At 35.9% G+C, this 26,396-nt stretch overlaps 1 protein-coding gene across 1 annotated transcript; it reads right to left on the bottom strand.

Annotated features, from left to right (window-relative positions):
* Positions 1 to 293: 293 nt before the first annotated feature.
* On the bottom strand, positions 294 to 15,690 carry GSPT1 (G1 to S phase transition 1). The gene is made up of 14 exons (XM_010578491.1): positions 15,636 to 15,690; positions 15,182 to 15,223; positions 14,201 to 14,428; positions 13,114 to 13,147; positions 11,525 to 11,602; positions 8,989 to 9,169; positions 8,505 to 8,659; positions 6,906 to 7,046; positions 6,085 to 6,178; positions 5,657 to 5,737; positions 3,828 to 4,001; positions 3,292 to 3,381; positions 2,782 to 2,950; positions 294 to 2,047 (listed from the first exon to the last, which is right to left on the bottom strand). Exons 2-14 carry the CDS (start codon positions 15,201 to 15,203, stop codon positions 1,995 to 1,997), a joined length of 1,500 nt encoding a protein of 499 aa, XP_010576793.1. The 5' UTR covers positions 15,204 to 15,223; positions 15,636 to 15,690; the 3' UTR covers positions 294 to 1,994.
* Positions 15,691 to 26,396: the final 10,706 nt, after the last annotated feature.

Below are 26,396 nucleotides of genomic sequence, written 5' to 3'. Positions count from 1 at the left end.
CATTTCAATGCTTTAAAAAAAAAAAAGTTTTAAAAGTTCTAACAATTTAGGAATCTAACTGTAAGTATTCTCCAATAATGGTCTTTGCAAATTTCAAATCCATGAGCTTACTTCAAGAAAGCAGCCAGATACGTGGAAATCTTAAGTCAATCCAGAATATGAACAAGACAGTAAGGTTCCTTGGCTTTTAATTTCTTCGTTTAAGATCCAAGGAACTGTGGGTTTTGTTCACTTGGTAGGAAAAAAAAGTTACTTTTAAACTCTGATTTACCAAAAAAATAAAAGCCCAGAGATTTGCAGACATAATAAAATTTATTTAAATTCCATGCATTACGGTAGCTACAAGTGTAGTCATATGAAACTGAAGGACAATAACTTCTTCTGTCCATACAATGTAGCTGTAAGTGAAATGAATGGGAGTTCCACAGTTACAAAGAAACAAACAAAACCAAAAAAAAAAAACCAAAACCAAACCTAAAAGGTTAAATCTGTTTCAGTTTTGAGTTATCTGTGAATTCAGATACAGTCACTAGACTGTAAACTTTTGGGGGAGGAGATGGGCTCACCACAATTGTACAACTGAAAATGTTTAGTTTAAGACATTCTGAAGAAGCTCTGAAGAAACCTTTTAATACTTAACTACTAGTACTCTGGGAAATCAAAAAAATCCATTAGCCTTCATCCTAATTGTTAGAATCAGGATAGCAATTGTAGACAGTCCACTTTCAAAGTGCAGCTAAATAGGGTTTTATTATGCAGCTCCTTCAAGTTGTACTGAGTAAGCTTTATTTTGAACCAGTTTTGCTTTAATTTCTCAAGAAAAACTTCACTGGTCCTCATAAACTTACATTGCTTTTTGATATGCAAAAATTTACAGACTGTGCTTGATTCTGACCCTCCCATATTTCCGTATGTGCAAACTCTTAGGGATTTAAATAGTTTTTCTCCCTCTCAGTTCAGACTGATCTTTAAAACAGCAAGGATTATCCAGCCCTCTAATTTAAAGACAGGGTGAACTGAGTAACTTATATAACTGGCACTTTTTAATTAGCCCAGTTCTCCCACAAAATGCAGCTCTTATAAATACTAATAGGCACTATTGCCACAAATTCTCTTATTTTTGCAAGTTTCACTGATTTACTGGTGGCTAGCATTTTCTGCAGTTAAAAATTTAACAATGCTGAATTTTTATAAAGACACAATATGTAGTTCTAGCCTTCAAAATTGACTTACTGTGTCTAGTAATGATATTAAGTCAACCTAAATTTGCTGAAGATATTAAGAAATGTAAAGCTAATGAAGGTGCCACATTTGCATGAATGTTTTTTAATTTTAAGAATGCATTCAACGAAGGGAAGGGGCAAACTTAATTATTTTAATACAAACTTGGTTGAGTGCCCAATTGCCTCATTTAAAACTGTGTGTGTGGGGAGGCTGAGGAGTTTAGAAAAGTCCAAGTAACCAAATATCTAGGTTACTGGAAGGTTAAAAAGCTAATGCAACTGTGTTACATCTGGATAAAAAACATTATTCAAAAGCAATTCAAATACCGAAAAAGATTTCAAATTGAATAGTTTATTAACATGGTAGTCATCTTTGTAACATGTGCACACACACTCGCACACTCTGAATGATCTGCCTGGAAAAAGAGGTCTTAATATATATGCTGGGGGAAATTAAACATTAAAAATCCTTTAGATTTTCATAATTATAGGCAATTATGTCCACATCACTTACAAAGCTATTGCCGAATCTTTCCAAGGAAGCAGAATTTGGGAGAAAAAAAAATTCTTTTTGGGAAAATTCAACAGTGGCATAGCAGAGCTCTCAATATGAGAAAGCTGACATAATGTGGACCTTTGCTGTGAAATTTGTCTTTGCAAAATATGGGGAGAAGTTTATCAATGGGCAGAAAATAAGAAGGCGGTGTGAAGTAGGCTTTTGCAGAGTCGATTTTCCTCACAGTATTGTGCGGGGGTCATTGAGAAAAATGCTTAGTCCTTCTCTGGAACCAGTTTCAGAACTTTTCCAATCGCAATGGTCTTACCTAAACCAAGGAGACAAACAGTAGAGTTACATATACTGTGAAAAGAATGTGTAAGGCTCCAAGAACATGAAAATTTTCCCCAAGAATACAGGCTCTTCAGAGTATTAGAAATAATACAGAGAATAAATTGTTGTATTGTAGAATGAAAGCACCAGTGTATTTCAAAAGCACAATAAAATCTTAAAAATGGTACAACTGCTATTCTCACAGTAAAGAATACAGTGTGGATTGCGGAAAGCCTGCTCTATAGTCATCCAAGGAGAAGGCAAGGTAGAATCGTTCTACCAGATCTGTTTACTGCTTTTAAAGGTAATATATTTTAAATATGTCCCACAAATCTATGAGTTTTACCAGGGTAAGCATGAATTAAAACCCAACTTACAACTACCCTTATCTTTTCTAACTTTAAATAGAGAAACTATGGTAATCATATTGCATCCTGGAACATCTACCTACATTAAGAAACAGTGCTGGTAATTTTTCAAATTCAACCTTTTGTTCCACAGTGCACATTTTTGTACATTATTCCTCTAAAATAAAAAACACTTTTTTTTTTTACTAGTGAGAACTCTGCACAACAACAACAATTTTCTTAGATTTACTTTTCCACTGTTACCCAGACAGTGATTTCCACTAGATACCAGCTTTTTCATACCTCATTGCCATGCACGATCTCCTATTTCAAATAACTGTATTTTTGCAGCAGTTAATAACTGTTGATCAAGCAGTCTTACCCTCATCTCTTAAGGTAAAGCGACCCATCTGAGGGAAATCTTTGAATGTCTCAAGGCAGATAGTTCCTGCTGTCCTTAAACGGGCAATGCATACTTGATCTTGTTTCACAAAACGGGGCCGTGTCTTGCTTTTTTCTCCTGTTTTTTTGTCTACCAAGCAGATTAAGGCCTGTATAAGAAAAAAAATAATAGCTATGAGTGCTAAAGTAAGTATTATTTTTTCTTTACAAACAAAACTGAAGTGGTCTAAGAAAGAAAATACTTAAATTAAAAAAAAAACCTTCTAAGATTTACTGCATAAGAGTCAATCATGACTTACCACACTTTTCTGAAGGCTTATGCTAACAGTTACAGACATTTTTGGTTATGGTACTGACCAAAGATTCCATTCAAGGCTGGAGCTTTGTTGCATTAGTTGCTCTACAGATGTATGTCACGACAGAACTTCTCACCCCAACAAGCACAAGTGTGTGTGACTATATTCACATCACAACTTAAAAGGACACTTACTGTTATCTCAACTTCTTCAATACAGGTGTGGATGTGCAGCACAGCATTATAACCTGGGCAGATAATGGATTTGTGCTCAATTATCACTATCTGTAAAACAATTAAAAATAAATTATTTTTTCCTTGTTTAAATTATGAAAGAGCAGAGAATAACCAATACAGAACTATATTAAAATGTATAGTTGAACAATAAACACACAACAAATTTTTGTGAAAGAAACAAAATTTTAAGCTATCAAGTTGTTTACAATATGAAAGTATAAAATGAAGAATTGGCCTGACAAGATCTTGCTTTCACAATTACAGGTATCCAAAACTTCATTGAGAAGTTACATTCAAAAGAAATCTTTTAAAAAACTCATATTGATGATGTCAGAGTGTTAGGTATATATGTTATTGTCAATTTAGAGATATGATAGTGTAAGAAATCTGAACTGAAACTTCAAACTACTAAAGCTTAGATTTGGTGAAACACAAGCAAACTATTTTAATGCTTTTTACCCATCTATACAGCAATTAAATGCTAGTTATTCTACCTGGGCATCAAACGTGCGTCCAGAATGACACAGGTTGTTGGGATCACAGAGAATAAATCCTGGAAGGATCTCTTCCTCTTCAATTCCCTTCAGTCTGATCTTTAGATTTTCACCTGGGGCTACTGAATCAGTTTCTACATCATCAGAAAGGATTCCAAGAACTTCCACATTGTGCTTAAAGAAAGCAAAAATGCAGTTTTCTATTGTGAATATTTTAGTCTGGTACAGAATCATTTTAATACAACAGGATTTCAATAAATAATTCCGTTACAGTTTAAATTAATTATATTCAGTTCTGCAAGCTTCAGAACATTTAAAATATTTGAATGACAAATTACTAATGTTTAAAATGGAATATTTAATCAAATGTATTCTAATATAATTCTGTAGTATATATTCAATGGAAAGCAAATTTTAAAAATATCCATTATTTCTCAAAGTGAAATGAGTTTAAAACTTATAAAGATATGAGAGATACAATGAATGCATATTATCCAAGAAGAATGCAAAAGCCATATTGTTGTATAGACTTGTTACATTCAAAATATAACAGTCTGAATATTAACATAATCCAGGAAATCCTAGAATCCCCAAATTCTACAAGATTTCCTGGAGAAGATGATAAACGTACCAAATGTATATTAATGAATGCACTCCAAGCAAACACCAAAATGTATTTCCTAATGTTCCTATATGTTGTAACCTCTCTTCTGATTTTTGTATCTTTACACAGTACTAGATACCAACAGAAAATAAATATTGGAAAGGCAGAAGAGTTAAAAAAGGAGCAGTTTCAGAAAGATGCCTATTGTTCTGACTTCCTGAAGTTTTAGTTCAATCCTTGTGAGCTGATAAAGTAATAAAAAAAAGTGTGTAATCAAAAGGACTATTTACTGAATACAAATTCTGTAACAGTTTAGGTAAAGCCATTTACAGTTTATTAATTTCTCCTAATCAACCCCAAAATAACATGGGTGTCAGATGCATGTCAAGCAGTTTTATAAAAAGCCACTGTCTGTTAAATTACGTTAAAAACTGAAAAGCGTAATCTTAAACTAAGTTTAGTTTCAACTTTCAGCAGCTCTTGAGAAAAGTGACAAGGAATTCAATCTAATTAACATATTTTGATTAGGAAATACCAACTTCCATATAAGCTGTAGATTTATTGTACATTTGAGTATTGAGACATTTTCTAGCAAACTACCTCAGCCTACAGAATTGGAAAAAGTGTGTCAGCTTAAATCAAGATGACATGACTAGGTGAGAAACCAATGGAAACAACACCATTAGTTGAATACACTATTCTCATCCACCGCCTCTCCCCAACTATGTTTTCACATCCTTAATTTTTTATACTTTCACATTCTTCAGGGCAGCACAATGATTCCAAATAGTGATCTTGCATTATGGAACACCTACCCACCTGCACAAACAACCTATTCTTAACTAAAGCAAACTTTGGGTCTTTCATTGGAACACACTGTGTACTGTCTGCATCCTTTAAATTTTTTTTTTCCTATTTCCCTTTGGGGAAAAGAAAAAAAAAAAGGTGGAAAAAAGAAGGAAAGTTTTGAGCAATATTAACCCACAGCAGGAAAAAGGTTTTGTGGGCCAACTGGACAAATGCAAAGTTCAAATAAACTACGATACCCAGCAATTGAGTTTACTAAGGAGAGACAACCTGAGTTTTGAATGCTAAGGAAACATGAAAGCCTAGTTGTGTTCAACTGAGCAACAGAAAATTTTCTGATTTAAAGTAATGAATATCTTTAAGAATCAAGCTCCTTTTTAGGGTAGTAACATTTTTTAATATCTAAACCTTACCATACCTTGTTTGGCATCATCACAAGCTGTTGTCCTTTGCAAATAGAGCCCGACTCCAGCTTCCCAAGGACCACAGTGCCCATATCCTTCACAAAACAAAAAGAAGTTATTACATAAAAATTGGAAACATTTTTCTAAAAATTCTGCTCTATTTATGATTTAACTCTAAGTATGGTTACTTAACCCTATGAAGTTATTTAGCACTGCTATACTTAATGTTTTAGAAACTGTTCTCATGAAAGATTACAGATTTTAAGAGTCTCATATAATGCCAAAATTATTTACTTCCCCTCTCCACCTCTATTCTACAGTTAGAAATGTAGACATATCAAAGAAAAAAAAAAGATACCCTCTAAAAATACAGTAAACAGCCCTTTTACTGCTCTCTGAAACAGTCCATTTATACTTTCAATCCTATTATTTTAATTTGTACCTTATATTTATCCACAATTGGCAGCCTGATTGGTCCATCAACTGAACGGTTGAAGTTTGGCAAATTATCCAGGTATGGAATAAACGGTAATCCACTAGAAGAGCAGAAGGCATTTGTTTCAATTTCATGAGCACCCTTCCATTTAAAAATTACTCAGAATGGATAAATGCAGTCCAACAAAAGGAATGATTTTCATTCTGTCATCATTAAGAACAGTGACCCCTAAGTTAAATCTATCATAACATCCCATCATTAGTGTCCACTTTACCCTGGCTAACATGTTAATACCCAGAAAGTGCATGGAGTTTTTAAAGTTATGTTCCAGGCATATTTTACACAAATTAATTATTCCTTTGAGAATCTTGCTAGATGTGTAATGTTTCAGAAATACAAAAATATAAGGTAGGTCCAAACATGATTTTCATTAATATGTTTTAACTGCCACAAACAGTATTGGAGAACGTGACATCCAGTGAGACACATGGCTTGTCACTAAACTGTTCACATCAGTTACTCATTCTAGCAACATGTCAACTGCAGTATCACTGGGAAATTCAAGGGCTAGTATGGCACTAAAACTCAAAGACAAAGAATATTGCTAATACTATTACAGAGTCTGCTAACTTTAATCTTCTGCAGTTCGCAAAGGCTTTTATTTGGCTCATTGTGTGGCTGTGTTCTTGTTGCCCTGATCGTATTTCCTCAAGCACTTTAGAACACAGCTGCAATATACTATGCTATACTTCTTCCTAGCTTCACTGTAGCATTTACTTTTATTGAAATATAGCAAATACCCAAGTTGTTCAATTTAAGATACATACATATACCAAGGACAGAATTCTGACTGTTCTTTAAGGTTTGCTCCAGTCAGTCCTGAGCAGGGCATGAAATGAATATCCTTTTTGGGATTGAAGCCAACTTTCTTCAAAAATGGCACCAGTTTCTCTTTACATTCCTCGTATCTATTCAAATGACAAGCAGATCAAGATAAGTTTCAATTATTCCAGCATGACATAATACTTGTGCTTTCAACAAAACCCACAGATATTTAATTTTCATCAGTTAAGTTATTCTGTGAGCAGCAAGCAAACCTAATAAAGCTTAGTGGCCTGTTTACATCTTTTCCCCAATCTTCCAGCACAACTTGGTATTGTCTATTCCCCCTCATTCCTCTGCTCCATAAAGCATAATCAGTTTTATCCATATACCCCCATTACTGGGCTGGACAAGCAGCAGCATATGCTGTATCTGCTTTTAAGCAAAAGATCCAGGCCAAGATAGCAAGAGAGACCAAGCAGACAGCTACTGAGGTCATGCTGCAGGCTTTCACTTTAGCAGTGGCTTGGTCTCCTCCAACCTCCTACATAATCTCCTAAGACTTAATGCTATTTATTTCTATTACTCTACTTCCCCTCATTCAGTTTCAGCTGAATTCAATAATGTCAGAAGGTTGGGGCAGGACGAAGACAGCACAACTGGGCATGCCTTATTGTCTTAGTAAACTAGGCTAATGTTCTAAGGTTGCATAGTCCCTCATAGCTTTCCACAAAAACTTTCCCAATTCTCAACAGCAGAGCAAGTTCTCTAACAACTCTTCGTATCACACTGTAGAAGAAAACTGTATCCCATCATTACACAAGTATCTCTAGGGAAGGACTAAGTTATACTTTTTAGCACCCATCTTGAAGGGGTGAGAAGAAAGATGTGACAGAAGCCATAAAAAGACCCAAGTTTTGACACATAGGAAGATTAAAACCCTTTAGTAACATTTGAGCATTAGGGCAGACCCCCCGCCCCCTTAATCCTTTTTATTAGTTATTTACATATTACATATTGACTTTCTAGTTATTTTTACCTGGCCTGTATCATCACAAGATTCCCTCCCTCCCCACTTCTCAGACTGTAATCATGAACCAGATTTAATGTATTATTTGCTTATTCAATTCAGCTTATCATAAAAGAACAACTCCAAATAATACATGGTGGACACATAAGGTGAACAGGATAAAGCTGTTCTCACCAAATCTAAGCTACGAGTTTAGCAGAAACATGACCAAGCAATCAAGAATCTGGCAAACTAAACTACTGAAAACAGAGTCACTTCCTTTTAGGTTCAGTGTAAAGTTTCCAAGTCAACAATTAACTATGTTAGAATGCATGGATTTGTTAGATATGGCTGCATGGATCCAAACAGTTGAAAGGGAATGTTTTAAAGTAGTATAGAACTTCAAGCTTAGTTGAGAGGCACTGTCCTACACACTATGCTTCTGGTTTTCCCTGCAATTTTGATAACCTCTGTCTTTAGTCCACCAGTCTAGCATTCTTTCAGGAACAATGGGAAGCAAAAAATTACTTGGGAATTACTTGATTTCAGTATCTTTTAATAAAAGATGAATTTAAAAAAAAAATATTATACTCACCTTTCATTACTCCAGTTTACAGTTGGATCATCCATCTTATTAATAAGAACTATTAAATGTTTTACACCTGCTGTTTTTGCTAACATGGCATGTTCTCTTGTTTGTCCACCTTTCTCAAATCCAGTTTCAAACTCTCCTTTTCTTGCAGAAATAACCTAATTAAAAATACACATTTTAATAGAAGTTCTACAATTCTCTCAAGAGAACAATCAACAATGGGTAATACTGCCTTATTAAAAAATAACTTTGGGTAGTCAAAACTGGTAAAAGCTTTTAAAATGCACTGGTATATCTCCTCAATATTACCTGTTAGTTTCTGCACCAACATATATAAAAATCACACCACCTGTGGACAATTTTATGAAGCTGTTAAGTTACTCCAAAAACCACTCAACTTGGTAGACTTAACAAGCTAACAAAAAATAAAAATTAAAAGCTTAACTCCAGAATATATTCAAAATAAAAGAATCTGATTTGTCCTTACCAGCACAGCAAGATCGGCTTGAGAAGCCCCACCAATCATATTTGGAACAAAGCTCTTATGTCCAGGAGCATCTAGAATAGTGAAGTGTTTCTTCTCAGTTTCGAAATAGGCACGACCCACTTCTACTGTTTTACCTTTGTCTCGTTCTTCTTGGTTTGTGTCTAAGGCCCATGAAAGGTACCTAAAAAAACCAAAACCAAAAACACACCAACCCAAATATTCTATTTTTGTATTTTTTACTAAATTTATGTAATATTTGTTCATCATAAAATGTCTTTTTTTTCTGCTGAACTATTCTAACCACCTCAGCATTACTGAACTTAAGCATTTCCAAGACCAACAGTGACTTTCCATTAAATGTTTTGTATATATACCATTGGCTGTAGGGCCCAGTGCTAGCTCTCTCTCACATTGCTAAGATGCAATTCTAAAAAACGATTTTCAATTATTAAGTTACACAGGTATGATCTAAGCTCAAATACTTTAAGCTGTGCCTCAGTTTGAAAAACACCTCTGGATCAATTACAAAACAATTCTCTTTCTCAGCATAAATAAAAAATTAGTTCCGATTTGCACATATTCATATTATGAGAATCATTATTATTAGTTCTTATTTATTTGCACATATTAAACAGAAGTTGGGTATGAAATAGACACCACCTTTATTCACCCTATCTTTGATACTTTGATCATATCAACTCTTGTCCCCTCCCAGTCATATTTTATCCCATTGGCCATTGACAAACAAGTTAGATTTAAGTTAAACAGATGAACTGAAGTTTCAAAAAAAGATTATTTAGCTCCTTCAGGTTTTGTGAAAATAGAATACAAAATAGAATAGGTGAATAGAAAGGAGAGAGAAAAAATACCCTCACTAAGGAGAAGAAAAGTAGTAATAACTAAATGGAACTGGCTTAACGTACCAGTATTTTTCACTGTTAACAGCAGCTTATAAAGATCTTTAGCTAGTCTTTTGTATTGACTGGATAATGTCTGAACAGACACTGCTAACTCAGCTGACCAGCGATGAGGGAGGGAGTGCCAGGGACTATTAAATACAAAGATGTCCTTTCCAGCTCAAGAGGTTCTTCAGTCAGAGAAAGCACTAAACTTTGGGAATTATGGATATATAATCACAGTCTTCCCTAGGCAGTACCTCTTTGTCACTGATAGAGGTCTAGATAGCAAGCTAGATGGCTTTTGGTTTGTACTAGTATGCATGTTCCTATGTGTCATAATCTTCACCATGGCCTGTGTTTCTGGAAGATTTCAGCCAAGCCAAAGGTCAGGTTTTACTCAGCTAACAAGAGTCAAGCAGGAATTTATGCCTGGTAGCTGGATGGGAAGTAATTTTTGCACACAGCGTTTTTTAGGGAAAGATGCATTTCTGACTGAAATGTCAGCTCTGCACTACGGTATAGAATTTTCTGAATCACAAAGTAAAACCGCTCAAATTTCAAGACTCTCAACATAAAAAGCAAGCTAACAAGATCTTTGATAATGACACAGAGGTACATCATACTTTCTGCTGTGTATCATGACATATTTAAAAGAGTAAAAATAGCACTCAAGGAGGCACTTCCTGCAACTCACTCTCTAAAAGAGGAGGGGGGAAGAGGAAATCTGTTTTTCAAACTGTCCAGGGTTTTTGAGGAAGGTCCTGAAACATTTATTACTATGGTCAACTCCCAACAGGGTGATGATGCTTGCTTGATAAAAAGAACATATGTCACCCTTTCTATCCCCCCTTTCTCACACATAATACCATTAGTTCAGGTCAATGCCCATCCCTTGAGTGCTCCATTGCTGCTCTACCCCTAAGGAAGTCTTTAGCTGCTTTTTTTCCCAAGCCCTTTGAACCCCCGTTTTCCTCCACCACAGCCAAAAATGGAAAGCTTCCAGAAAGAATATCAATTTTGCAGTTGTTTGAAGGAGAAAGCAGGCTGCTACATGTGCTGTATATATATGCACACATACCCCAGCCCCGCCCCCCCCCCAAACAAAAGACAACAACAAAACCCAAAACAAACAAGAAGCCTGCAAAATATCCATACATGACAGCAGCAGCATCTTGCCTGGCGGAAACTTAAGAACTGTGGACTCTATCTTTATTCATATAAAAATGAGATATAAGGTGACAGCCAAAACTATTCACCCACTCTCTCCTCTTGTCTGCCAAACTGACAGCTTTAATCTCTGTCCCTTGGATACCTCTCTGTTGTTTACAGGTGAAAGATGTACAGATAGAATGACCCCAAGAGCCGCCTGAGAAAAGTGGTTGCCTTGTATTCCTTTTTACCAGCTAGGTTTACCAAAGCATCAGAGCAGTAAAACCTGTTCCAATGTGAATCGCGCTGTTTCGTATAGTTTTAGTTAAAGAAGTACTGGAGGAAAACAAGAGATTCCCCCCCCGCCCCGCCCCAAACCCCGTTCCAGCAGGCAGCCAGTGCTAAAGGGACAGAGACTAAAAAATAGTTTCCCATTTTCATCACGGTGCAAAGAGAAAAGCAGGCTATTATCCTCAGTAAGTTCATACCATGTTTCTCTGTTTTTTTCTTTAGCTTCTCTTTCATATTTTTCAAGTGTTCTTTTGTCAACCATTCCTGTCAAATACCTAAGAAAGGGGTGGGGGTGGGAAAAAAAGTGCAATTTTACATAAGCAGAAACATAGTTCCAAACAGTTAAATACTTATACAATCCCTACAGATTATTTTGAAAAACTGGAACAGCCTGATGTGAGCAGCAGTGGAATTTTTTCCTCCACAAAAAGCCACACCATTATCTGATATGTAAAAGTACGCCAGTATCACTTCAGCTGAAGTATGAAGAATGTCTTTTTTTAAGCCTTAGTTGTAAAATGTTCTGCAGAGGCAAGTTTTGAAAAGAAACTACATCTGTTAAGTCCGTTTCTGAGACTAATCCAATATTTCAAAATTAAGTAAAAACCGTGATAGAGTTTTTCACACCCCACCTCACCAATTTCTGAAGTGTAAAGAAAAATATTTTTTGTTTAATTCTTTTTAGTTAGAACAAAGAAACTGATATTTTAAGAGATATCTTTCAGTTACGGAAAGAAGCGAGTATTGAACAGTTTTATTATATTAAAACTTCAATATTTTTCCCTCAGATATTTCTACCTGATTTTCTAATAACAGTAATCTACTTAGTTTATAAGGAAAATTAATTATAACAGTAAATAAAGGGTTAATGACAAAGTTGGTATAAGCACCAAATTCCCCCCTCCATCTTACAACAAAGGGATATTCTGCAAAAAAGTGAAAGACCACAAAAAGCTTTAGGAACGTAACACATCGGTAGGAGTGTTCAAAATAGGCATCTCCTTGTACAAGAATACTCAGACACATCAGATAATAAAATGCTAATTTGCTCTAGTATGAACTACAAGGTTAAATGTAGCATGACAATTCCAACATTCCAGTTTGGTCAAAACAAAACAAGATGAAGATGCCAAGACAAAGACCTCCCACTTTTGCTGAGAATATTATTTTAAAAACCTAGAAATACTTTGCATCAGCAGGATAGCATTTATTTCTTCATGTACCACTTCCCGTTTCTTGCTTTTTTACAAACTGCAAGATCTAGCTGCATTTGTTTACTTTTGTCTCAAAAATACTGCAGTCTCTAGATACTGTTTCTAAAATAGACTTAAAAGATTAACTACTATAATTTCACATTTTGAAATCAAATTATGCCTGACAATGTTAGCACCAGGGAATAAGGATATTAATTTTTTTTTTAATCTTCACAAAAAGGACAAAGTTTAACAAAGGGTACAAAGCAGTTTCAAATAGCATTTTAAAATGACGAAGAAAAACAGAATCATGTTCTAAGAAAGGGATTCAGTTTTTTAATTTAATAATGGATGCTTTTGCATAGTTGTTTCCATTAAGTAAGTGAAACTCCTATAGTGATAAGATTCGATCTGCTGGAATTCAGAAATTCCAAAGACAATAAGTAACTAAACTGACAGGGAGAGTAACATTTTATTATAAAAATATTAATCTATGCTGATTTAAGCCATAAAGAAAATATTACTCATTTTACTTAATGTATTTTTAATTCACAAGAAAGAACAGCAAATCAAAAGATTAAGAGTTTCCTTACATTATTTGTCCTCCAATAGTTGACTTGCCAGCATCTAGGAAAAAAAAAAAAAAATTAAGTCATTCACAATTTAAAAGAAAATCCTAGAAAAAGAAGAAAACAATTATGAACAAGGTCATCTAATTTATTTCCAAAGATATATTTTTAATTGTAATCTAAGTTTTTGAAGCATCTCTCAGCTTCCCTTGTTTCCATAATATTTCATTGTCAATTCAATTACACTGAATTTTGAAAATTCTGTTTTCATACATATAAACCTGGCATTATCCATAACAAAAAAAGCCTCAACAAGCAGTGATCCAGCAAAAGCATGCGCTAAGAGTGTGGGAAGCTCTTGCAAAAGCCCCTTCCCTGCTTCCTTTCTCCCTTGTACCTAACTTCTGTAGGCTGCTCTTCAATATCAGGATGTACCTCTGCCCACTGCCTCTTTACTTTGTGTGACTCCATTCTGAATTTACCTGAGGACTAAGTTACAGTACTTTTAAGGTGATAAGAGACTATACAAATGAAAATACAGAATTTACTGTAAAACTTGTGATTCAATAATTTTTCTGTACTTTTGACACCACTTAAGATTTTTCTGAAGCTTGTTGAAACTATTCAATTGGGACATTTTGCTATAAATGCTTCTTTTAACCTTGAATTATGTTCATCTATTGTTTATAGCTCTACAAGTTTTAATATTTTGAATAATAATTTTTGAATTTAATAACAATTAGTAAGAACCCTTTGAAAATATTTAAAGCAAGCAGAAAAGGAGCACTGCTTTCTGATTTTGATCTTTGGATCATAAACACAGATATGTCACTTAAGCCCTCAACAGAGCAGGTACTTGAGAGATCATGAACACAGACACTGTTGTGTCCAAGAGAACACAGGCACTCTATCCTTGGCACTCTACCCCTGAAAGACTTTAAGTTTTTTTATTTTTCCAGAGTAGCTTCACTAGAATGAATGTTCCTATTAACCTCAAGACATAGTGAATACATACATCCCTATAAAGAGCAGGATTAATTTCTAATCACCCAAGTTCTAGATAATACAAAACACAAAAGATCCAATTACTTCCCATTCACTTACAACTTACCTACGTGCCCAATGAATACTACATTTACATGCTCTTTTTTAGGAGCACCTGGCGGAGCTACAACAGATTTCGGTTTTGGTATTTCCTCCTCCTCTTCCATCATTTCCTGAGCGCTTTCTTCAGAAGGCCCTGCATCCCCTGCGGGACCACCTCCTAGCTCTGCTTCACTTGTTTCTTCTTTGTGGTCCCATGACTCTTCCGGGGACATTTCTGTCTCTCCATTTTCCACTAAAAATTAACCAGTTAGATATATTCAAATAGATAATGAAATTAAAAGCAGTGACTATGGAGAAAAGCCCCTGCCCCAAAGATGCAATCAAAAGACTTCAACTATCCAGTCTGTTAATGTCTTCCTATATAAAAATGGGCAACTGCTGCTTGTTTCTGAAATTATTATTACCGGGAGCTTTCAAACTAGCTTGTGTGCTGACATCAGAAAACTATGATTCACAGGGGTTAAAAGACTTCTGTTTTAACAAGGCAACAATTTTAAAAGGAAAAAACAAATCTGAAGATCCACTCAGACCACCATGCTGGTCTGAATCCACAGAGGTGTACGCCACCATATGTTTAGAAAGAAAAGGAGGGGTAATGGTTTAAGTTCTCTCAAAAGCCATACAAATACAAGCAGAAAGATACTATTTCCATGTTCTGATTGTTCATATTACTGATCACCTTAACATTTTGTTAATCACCATTTCACACATATTAATAGGACTATTTTGTAATATGAAATTATTTTTAATAAAGCACTGATGCTTTTTCATGTCCAAGTAATCCAATTGCACCTGTCAATGCATACTAGTGTTCAATTACCTCTTTCCTAATCTTAAGTATAAAGGCACAACAAAAGTTATTAAGGACCAAAAATGCAAAAGCTCAATAAGGCATTCTTCAATTTTGTTTGCAATGATTCAGCAAAAACACTATAGTAGTATTTTATAGTACTATCATAGTGAAATGGAACAATTCTCATCTTACCAACAGATTCTGAAATTTCCATGTTAACAGCAGCATTTGAACCTAGGGAAAAAAAAGAAAAAAAAAAAGAATCATTAAGGACACATATTTACCATGACAGTATCAAGAACAAAGAAAAACGGAGTGACTAAATAAATAAAAGGATAGTTCAGATGTTTGGGCACTTGCCAATGCTATTTAATATACAGATTGAATTTAAAAAAATTCTGCTTCATGCAAGCTTTATGACCTTCAATAAACCACTTGGTCTTTATGTGCCTTGCTCGACTGGCTATAAAATTGTAAATAACCACAGATAACCACACTGCATTACAATAGTAGTATGAGGATAAAGAGAATGAAAATTGGAAAAGGTTCATAGAGATTTTTAAAAAGGAGATTCTTTGCAATAATTTTTTTTACATCATGTTTAATGGAGCTGTGTTGTGTACCATCAGAACATGAAAACAATTACCTTCACAAGAGGCTGTCTGCTCCTCTGGAGAAGTTTCTACAGGTGCACCTGCAGAGAAAAATTTTAACTTTTAAAATGCACTGATGTAACCAATTTCCACACTTAGGCATAAAAGACCATCTCCCAATTTTGTTGCAAGACGTGTATTTAAGAAAAAACCCCCCCCCCCCGAAAACAGTATTAAGTATAGCCGCCAAGCACAAATATTTCTAAAAAACACTGCCTAGAAGTTGTGAAAATAATACGCCAGGTCTAAAAAGTTCAATCCCCCCCCGATACACTTAAAGCAAGTTTTAAAGGAAGCAATTTTTCTATAGGTAGTATTTTATCTGCCCATCCCTTTGGGGCATACTGGCTATTTTAAATGTTAGTATCTAATTGGTGTTTAAAAATCTCAAGCCAGTTTCATTGTATCCAAAGAATACAATGTGGGTGGTGTCACAACTGTATGGAAAGGTTCTGCCAGCTTCAGTTTATAGGCATACCTACAATGCTATTGCGCCTCAATTTCACATAAGCATCGAGTAGAAAATTGAAACAAGCTATTAAGAATAAATTCTTAAGATCTTCTGTAGTTATTAGGATCAAGAGATGACAAACTCATTCATACATCTGGTAAGTTTGCCAATCCTCTTAAACATCATAATATAGTCACATTACTCAGAGGGCAATCTCAGCAGTCACATGCGTATCAAAGCCACAAGTATGTTTTCTGGATAGATCACTCAATCTTCTCATGCACTAAACCATGCCACTAAACTATACGCTGAGGTATAACTAATTATTAAAGCTACTAAGAGTGATATGTTCCAATTAACAATTACACCACTTGACATTTCAGGACATTATTCCACATGATCAAGAGGCATTCTATAATTATCCCTAAAACCTCAACCTACTTAGTTTTCTCTTGGTATAAATTCAACTTTGTAATTCTTTGAAACAAGTTCATTATCTTACATTTCTCAGCCACATACCAAATTCATACCCTCTGTTTAGCTGTACTCCATCTCTCCTCAATGTCATTATAAAAACACAGATCTTACAGCATTACTTGCTCCATACGCATGATGGGACCTAAAGATGAAACAAATCCGCTCAAAAGAACAAAAACATACAGAGAAGGACCTGATTCTAAGCCTCTTTGCTTTCGTGCTGTTTGCGTATTTGCTACAGACTTCTATAAACTGGAGCAGTGCTGCAAAAGCTGGAAGATGGCCAGAGGACAAAGCTTGCAGGCAGGGTGAATGTGGGTCATAGCACAACACCCAGTGACCAGCGGAAAACAGCGGAGGGAGCACAGCAACACAGGAGAGAAGACTGTTCCCTATGCTCCTGTGTTATATCACATATGATCTGCACTCCACGGTCCCAAACCCACAGCAATAAAACTTTAAGAGAATGACTTAATACAGTAAGTAAAAGCATAAGAATAGAATACCTTGAGATTCCTTGTAAGAAATGATATATTACTCTCATTTGAGAGCTGGAAAAGACTCAAATCAGCCCATTTATGAGTGTGGTAAGCAGGTGGCACATAACCTAGATATGAACCTAAAGCCTCTGTTTTGTAACACATCAGAAGACTGTTGGCTATTTCACAGATACTATGGTTGGGATGCATACATATTTTCGTTACAAGATCATTTCAACAAGCTTTTGATTTTACTCCTGAAGTTTATCCATAATGAAAAATGTATTAAATGACAGTATTTATGCACTTGCCTTGAAACAGAAGCCTACAAGTGGCTGAAGAGTTATTTAATTCATTAGAAATACACTGTCAATCAACAGCATTCATAACAAACTCAGCTTTTACTTTCTGGTCTGTAATACAACAGGCATGCAGACAGGAGAAAAGAAGTTTCTTCACAAATAACAGAGAGGAGATACGGAATTGTTAACCTAAACAGGTCCATCTGTTAAATTTTGTACGAGTCTAGCACACAAAAGAATCAATAAGACAGTTTGTGTATGGATCCTAAACAGTACTAATGCCACACAATCAAGGTGCAACAGGTATTAAGTTATGACCACAGCCACTTATTAAATTCTGGTCACTTTGGTACACAAGTGGCAGGCATGCTTTGAAAGAGGACACTGAATGACACGAAACATACGCTGTTCCTTCAGAGCAGAAAAGGAATACAAACTGCTCTCCAAAAAAATTCATTGTAAAGAAACAAAGTAAAATAAATAATCTTAATTTCAAAAAGAACAGGCTTTAAGTGATAAACACCCCTCAGTAATTGTTTACTTCTGATAAACAATTTCAGGTTACATCAGGTTATTTCAGACACTGGTACATTGCAAACAAATGTACAAGAGAAAAGTCTGACTTTAAAGGGTCAGGTTTATCATTTGTGTGAAAATGAACAGATTGCCTGAACTACGTCTTTAAGACAATCACCTGAAAAGAAGGATGCAGTCCTACTGCTTCTTAGACGGCTGGGTTGCCGCATTTTGCTCTTTGTCATCTCTTCTCTCATGTCAGCCCTTAGTGCATGTGTAACTACTCCACAAAGGGAGCTGGTCTGACCAAAAACTGAACTAGCAAAGAACCTACCAGCTTTTAGGTGGATCAGCACTCTGAAGCGACTTATCAGCTGGGTGGAAGAGCACTACTAGCGCCATGGCAGAGAGAACAGAAAGGCAATCTCAGTAATTCAAGGAAAAACACTTCACCTTTAAGTTTCAGTTCTGAAACACCCAGGGAATCTCTGGATCACATAAAAAGAAGATGGCAATTCTGAATCTAGTTGATAGGCTTACTACCTAGGACTCAATCTGGGTTAAGACATGAGAAGAAGTCCAAATTCTGCACTGTCCCTGTGGCAAAATGTTTGGGCAAATCCAGTGAACTGAACTAACCTTGCTGATTTTGCCCATGAGATAAGGACAGTCATTGTAACAAAATACCTTTAAAGATGAGGGAAACTGAGAAAAGTTTTAAGTAGCCCTTGTAACTTAACCCCATCCCTGCAAAATATTGAAGTAGATATGCAAAGTTTTTAATTTTGTGTTTTCTGGAAGTCAGGAAAATAACTAACAATATTTATTGTTAACAGTTTACTGGTAAAAACATTGCATACGGCAAATTAAACACAAATTAGAAAAATCTGTAACGCATTTCAAGTTCAGCTTGAAAATTTTAGATCCTCATCAGTGAAAATCATTCAGATTGGAATCTTGTCATATGAGAGAAATTCAAAATGTAGTTTGTATGAAATCTGGTTTTAAAGTGAGAACATGTCTTAAATGATGCCAAATCTTCAAGTAATGCTTCAAATTCTTGGATTTACACGTGACAAACAACAATTAGATTTTACATAGCATCCTCCATACTCCATCTCTCCTCAAACCGTAAGTCAAGAACTGTTGTTGCAACCTTATTCACTGTATTACACAAGGTGAGCAGTTTATCTTTAGTCCTCTTCAGCATCAGAGCTCTAGGACATTTTTTTGAATACCTTTGTTGTCAATGCCAAAGACAAAAATGGATACACATGCTGCATTTATCTACTGATAGACCATCAGACAACGACATTATATAATTCAGAGTCTTGTCTGAATAAGGTAAATTTTTTTTTTTAATTTAAAATTCACTGGAGGAATATGCATCCTCCAAATAATGACTCCAAAATTGCACAACTTTTAAAACATGGTGATTGGTCTCTTTAAAATACAGCTAATGTCCTAAAGAAATACTGCAAGAATCCACTCTGCCCATTTCATTCCCATGGCATTCTACTATATCCGATGAGTTTGTCACATATTACATCAAGTTTTGTACTTGCATCTTTGTTGTACAATAACCAAAGCTGCACAGGTAGAACGAATTAAAAGTTATAACTCAACCTCTGAAAATATTGTTTTAAAACAGTATAAGCCAGGAACTTCACAGCATTAACAGTTTAGAATGCTTGTACAGAAACAATAGAAAATTGCTTTATAATTAAATTATATTAGAATGAAACAAGAACAGGTATAGCTGGTAAACCGGGAATCAATGTTAGAACAACTGCAGTTAAAATACAGTACTCAAGTCAAACTCAAGTGCTAAGCAGTAATGACAACTTCCATCTTCACGTAAACTGCAGTATTTGCCAGATGCACAGAATAAGCTGAGAGACATCTCCACACAAGTGGATACTGTTCAGTGCGTAACCAGTAACTCCTCAGCAGCACTTACCTGAGCCACAATGCAAATGCCTTCACAGAATTTATGAGGCCACAATTTGTTGCTATGCCTGGCAGCACTCACAGATCCCAGCCTGCTTTGCTGCTGGAGTGATAAGAACCTAGACAGTACTGGTACCTGGCAACTGAGGTAGACTATGGGGTTAATGAAACTGCATGAGAGGGGGGAGAGAGATGAGGGGAAGTCAGAGAGAGAAAAGGCAAGTTCCTTTTGAAAGAAGTGTCTTATTTACAAAACTGAGATGGTCGGTATAGCGAGTTTGTTGTTGCTCCTCCAATACAGGCAAGTTCCTTCACAGGAATTCCCGGAAGGCTGAAGAGTAAAGAAATGCATGACACCCACCTTAGGCCATCACCTTTTCATATGTGTGATCTGAATACCTGAGTTCAGTACATATTTACACTATAGCCATATGGTCGCAACAGTTTTCATGAATTACATAACAGATATTCCCCCCACCCCCCCCTTTTTTTTTTTAAAACGAAAGCATGAAGGGAATTGCACCAGAGTAAAAAATAAAGGTCCAAGTCAATCACACAGAGCATGAGAATCAGAATAAAAAACCCCCAAGAGATTCTTAGTTAACAAAAAGGCACAAGAAACTACTTTAAGCACAAATAAGTGCTAGAGCTAAACAAAGTATTTCATATTCAATATATTAAAATACACACAAAAAAAAGGTTTTCAGGAGTTCGCTGTAATTAAGGCAGTTGTTCTGAAAGTTAACTTAAACCCAAAATGATTTTCTCCCTGTCTCTGCCCTGCTTCATAGCCTATGACCTAGCTTCACCAGTGGACACAGAGACGTAAGCCCAATTTTTAAAATGCATCAATGTAAGAGCAGCTTTAATAGTTTTAACATGACTGTAAAATTCACAAAAAAAATAGCACCTGCTTTGTATTCACAGCATTTTACTGCATGTTAGCTTAGTACAAGACCCACCTTCTTCCTTCCCCAGTGAGGGGACACCTTAAGTTTATCTTATCTAAAACCAACATGCTTCTTCACAACTAAGTCTATGAAAGCTTATGAGGATTTTCAGAGAACATAATGAAAAACCCTCTTCCTTAAGGCCAAGTATTTGTGCTCAGTTGATAACTTGATTTTTGAGACAGATAGTCAAGAAATCAAGCTCTGTACTAGAACAGTTAAGGATTCCACTCTCTAACAAAGATCTCCGATAACCCAGTAGGAATAGAAACTAAAAAAAAACCAAACAAACACCCAAAACAACAACACAAACAAAACACCAACCAAAAAAAAAAACCAACCCCAACCTCAAAAACAAACATAAGCACCCCAGGGATTTTTTAGCAGGCTGAGCTCAGGATTTTAACATTTACACACAAGAGTAAAATTTACACATAAAGTCTCAAGACTGTTCTAAAGAACACATTTTTAATAGTGCATCACCTGTCCTAAACTAACTTTTGTACTGAAAGTCAATCAGTGTCACTTTCATATAGACCTCTTCAAAACACAGCCATAAATTTCACTGATTTTTACTGCTTTATTCCTTCATAATAAAAAAACCCAACAACCCTCCATATTTCTATCTTAGCTTCACACAATCAGCTGCTTCTCTTGCTTGCATGGCTCTCATCACAAAACAGGAGAGAAATCCCAAAATTCCGAAAGTGGAATTGTAAAACCAGATTGCTGATAGAATTCAAGAATTATGCCAAATTATTTTTGTGTTCATTTTGATAGAGCAATCAAGTTTTAAAATAATATCATGCTTTCAAATATGTTAATTCAGTAGTCCAAACCAGGGTGCTAAACACATGGTCAGCAGACTGCATGTAGACTCTAGAACAGTTCATCTAGTCCACAGCCAGCTCCCAATGGTCTGTCTTTTACTGGAGTCATGCAAAGGCCACAAGCGTGATGAATTATTCTAACAGGAGCAACACAATCCTGGCTACCTTCCTGGGGACAGTTCAGATGTAGACAAAGGACATCTGTGTAATACATTGGCACCTTGGCTGCATCACACAGGAATATTGTATCTGATCATCTGGCAAGTCAGTGCCAAGACACACAGCCTTTCTATGCACTGACTGTTTCAAAAGAGGTTGTGCAGCTCATCTGCCTAGAGAAGCTGATACAGAAGAACACTGCTCTAGATCATCAAGTGATGACTCAAATCAAGATTTTTTTTTTATAATAAGAATTTATACCATATACTGGCATTCACAATACAACACTGATTTGCTGTCATGTAAGCAGTTCAAGTTTACAGTTATGAAGTGCTAACAGTAGCATTACCAACACCCTACTTGTGAGGAAATCATCAGCATACGGCTATTCAAATATTGATACGAGTAAACCATGTAATCCTTTAATATGATAGCTTCTTGAATGGTGGACTACTAGTTTTAGACAAGACTTTCTTAGCAAGTTCATATGCAAAGTGAAATCTCAAGGACTGAATTGTTGAAGAGCCTTAAAATACTGTCTACAGAGAATGGTATAAAACAAGATATGGCTAGTTTTGGGGAACACGATGATACAGATAACTCATCATCCTACTCTGGAAATTATAGGCTTCAGAACTGAAGCAGAAGATATCAAAACTCCTTCTTTTGTTTCTGATTAGTGGGGTGGGGGGGAATATATGGATGTCCCAACTAGCTACAAGGTCAAGAAAAATGAAGGCAGGGAAAGCCAGAAAGATAGATGTTATATCCATTTATTTACAGCATCTAAAAGGCTGAGGATGTCCAGCTGCTTGAACATAACTATTTCAAAAGTAACTACTGCAGGTGAGCGCGGATATTGAGGGCGTGAAGCAATCTGAATCTTAAGCCAGATATTTGCATGGCTCAAGACTGTAGGTGCAAGTTGTCTAAATGTAGTTGTCAGCAAGTATGTTCAGAAATTTACCTGAAGTGGTCAGGAAAGCTACTAAATGAGGCAGTAGCACCAATACCACCAAAAGGATAAATGCTACCTTCCTTACATTAGCTGCTATGTGCGCCACACACTTTTTGTTCTTGTTACTGTTGTACCAGTGACACTTTTTTCTTACCATAACCACTGCACACTTGAAATCATTGAACAACTCAGGTTGGAAGGCACCCCAGGAAGTTATCTGGTTCAGTCTCCTGCTCCAAGCAAGGTCAACAGTGCATACTTAAAAATTACTTCTAAAAAGAAGAAAAACTAACATAAAATACAGTAAAGCCTGTACAAGGGAGCTGTGATCAATTTTACCAAGAATCCTTTGGATATTCAAGAACTATGACAAAAATTGAACCACAAGAATGCAGGTTGATGCTGCATTTTCAGAATTTTTTCACTTCTCTCACACCTGAGATCCAAACAAAACTTGGATAACAGAAATCTTACTAATGGGGGTGGTGGTGGCGATGAGGCAGTTTTAACTATTCCCTTACACCTCCAAACCATGCCTTGATATAGAAACAAACAAAAAGCTATCCAAATGCAATTACGTCTCATACACACTTCCAAAATTAATAAACCATAGTACAAAAATAAGCCATAGATGGTACAGAACAGTGAAGCTGCAAGGTGCAGTTGCGATTAAGAATGTTTAGCGGCCCTAACGCAATCCACTGTCATTTTATTGACTATCACACCTTGCCTTAATTCAGTTGAGCTTGCTAGTCCAGCAACTGCTACCTACAGTAAGTTTCCCTAGAAGCACAACTTGTTCATGACATACTTGACATGCTCACTGGAAGGAACTGTGGTATTGCGATGTCTGTTGCAGACAGAAAATTGCCGAGTCTCTATTTCACATTTCTGGTGGAATCCAAAAGAGAGAGATTTTACACAAACAAGTTTGACTTGGACACAATTTGATAAAAGCAAGTCCTTGCAGCTACAACATTTAGGACATAATGCTTTTAATCTGTTTCTTAGGTTCAAAAATTTAAACAACATGCTTTTTGCATATAATCAAATGATAATTTAATTCCAAACTAATGCTGAAACTATCTGCAAGCAAAAATTATATTAGTGGTAAACATCGATCAGATATTCTCCCAACTATACAATTTGCAATCAAAAGAAAGCATGCATAAACCAGAAGTTTTAAAGTAAACTACTTGGAATGCAGGTCTCGGGAGTTTCCCAATTTTAGAAAGTTAACATCTTGTTCCCTAAATGGCTTCTGTGAGCATTATTTCAGTGCTCTAAACAGAAGTGACAAGAATTTTATACAAATTACTAAAAAGATGAAGTTAGCGTGTAATAGTGTTTCCTTTTATGCACACTACAGCCACACAATGGAGATCAGTTCTGTGGAATTTTTCTATATGCCATGCTGCTACTACACATTTATCTTGACCTACAACATCCTTTGAATTACTAAGGAATTATAACTCGAACAAAACCTCACCAAGAGGAAGTTCCAAGAAGAAAAGCGTCACTAGAACTTAACTTTAGGCCACTTAAGTCCTCAAACTGACACACAGCTGTTTAGATTCTTCATAAGAATCAAGATTAATTTAGACTTTTCCCAGTACAAACCAGTATTTGTACACACCTCAATAGAGATGACAAATAGAAATATTTTTTTCCTCACAACGTAATGAAGAATGAGTGTCATGAACACCTCATTTCCTATGGGAGCAAAAGCAAACTGGGTTGCTGAAAAGTAACCTATTCAGCACCATTGTCTAATCACATGTTGTTCTGACTTATTTCCAGAGCAAGCTCCACCTAGTTCTTCTAGCTAGCAAAGTAGTTGTCACCTTATACGAACATCTGCAAGAACAAGACTGTCAATTACTTTCAATAACTGAGTACATCAGATCTGGAAAAGTATGTAACAAGTATAGTATTCCAGTTAAGAAAGAAACTATTTTGTGGTTTGTTTTTTTTAACTGCAGATTCTTGTCTGCTTAATCTTAGGGACATCCAGGTTAATTATAGAAACTCAAAATTCTAAACCTTAAAGATGATACAGAAGCAAGGTGTATTCAAACCAGTTAGATTATAGCACAATGTAAGAAATGTACTCAGCAACTAAGATGGAAAGAAAAGCTATCCTGATCACTCCAGATGACCAGGAAGCTTTCAGTAAAGTTATCTCTAGTCTCTGGAAAGACAAAGCTCATTGTAGACCTCAGAAGTAGAAGAGTGGAGAAAAGGAGAGCATGAAGAAATAAATATAGTGAGCAGATGAGGAAATGTAGTTTAAATCCTACCAACAAAAAATTAAATATAGGAAACCTTAGAAGAAACCTTACAAAGGTAGCCTGGGAGAAAAAACAAAGTTATTAGAATAACTTCACAAACCCAAGAAAGTTTTCAGTCACATTATTGATTACATAGTTAAAAAAAGACTTAGATTCAGGTTGCAATGGCTGAAAAACATACTGGAATGAATTCTGAAGATTATCCAAAGGTGCACCACATGTTCAGCACAGCCTCAAGCTATCTACTCTACCTTTACCTTTGTGAACCTTAACATATACATTTATTCTAAATGGAATCCAAGAGACTGCCCATGGCTTCTTGGAAGTATATTTTAATGCGCTTATGTATTGCCTGCCTGCACAGCACATAAGCTACAATTTCTCATAAAAATCAGGAGTGCTGAATAGTTGTAGAGAACACATAATCTAACATTTGCTCTAACACAAAAAACGAGTTAATTTTCTGGTATGAAAATTTTAAAGCCTCATATATGAAAGTTATAGATTTTAGCTGTTAACATCTGATAACTTTAGATGCTAGGGAAAGCAAGACTAATATATTAAATCAGAATGCAATAAATAATAAGCCCCAATCAACAGGAAATCATGACAAACAACATAACAAGTAGTTGTTTTAGTGAAATTAAATTACTAGAACCAATATCTGAACTACTAGCTTGTTTAATTTTGTACCAATAGAGATACAGAAAATTATAGAAAAAAAATAGGAAGGTGTTAAACTATCACACTCAATCAGGTCTCAAACTCCTTGAGTGACATTAAAATACTACCACAAAGTTAACCAGCACGTCTGATGTTTGGAAGCACCTTCAGTTTGGAGCTGGAAATTAAAAAGTAGCTCTCCTTTAATTTCCCATACACAAAGTAAATCTAGTATAAACATTGGCTGCATACACAAAGATCCTTTGAAATTAAAAGCAGGGTAAATTTCAAGTCAGTCCATTGACTGAGGCCAGCTGGACAAACCTCTCTTCCCTACTAATCATTCATCAGCATTTTATGAGAAAAAAATAACTAACTGATATAATCTTCAAAAAGACATTTGAGATACATCTGAACCACTGGTGGCTGAAGCGGTGCCATCCTCCCCAGCAACACTGAATTTATTACCACCAAATCTTCGACAACTTCTCTAGTGCTTTAGCAAGAAGACAGCTGCGTGGTTTCCTCTCGTCATGGGCGACCCTTTGCGAGCAAAGGTACCAGGGAAACGTACACAGGATCCACGTACTGCCAGACCACACCAGTTACTGCTGCTCCTTGAGCACAACACCTGTACCACGGCTTGGCCTCCCGCAGCGCACCCCGCAGGGACCCCACCACCCCAGCTGTACCAGAGCGGCCTTTGGAAACCACCCCACGGGCCCCCC

The sequence above is a fragment of the Haliaeetus leucocephalus genome, unplaced genomic scaffold (genome assembly GCF_000737465.1).
Source record: "Haliaeetus leucocephalus isolate CR32 unplaced genomic scaffold, Haliaeetus_leucocephalus-4.0 Scaffold636, whole genome shotgun sequence".
In the NCBI taxonomy this organism is placed as follows: Eukaryota; Metazoa; Chordata; class Aves; order Accipitriformes; family Accipitridae; genus Haliaeetus; species Haliaeetus leucocephalus.
The sequence above is the reverse complement of the archived record's forward strand: the minus strand, read 5'-3'. Positions and strand labels throughout refer to the sequence as shown.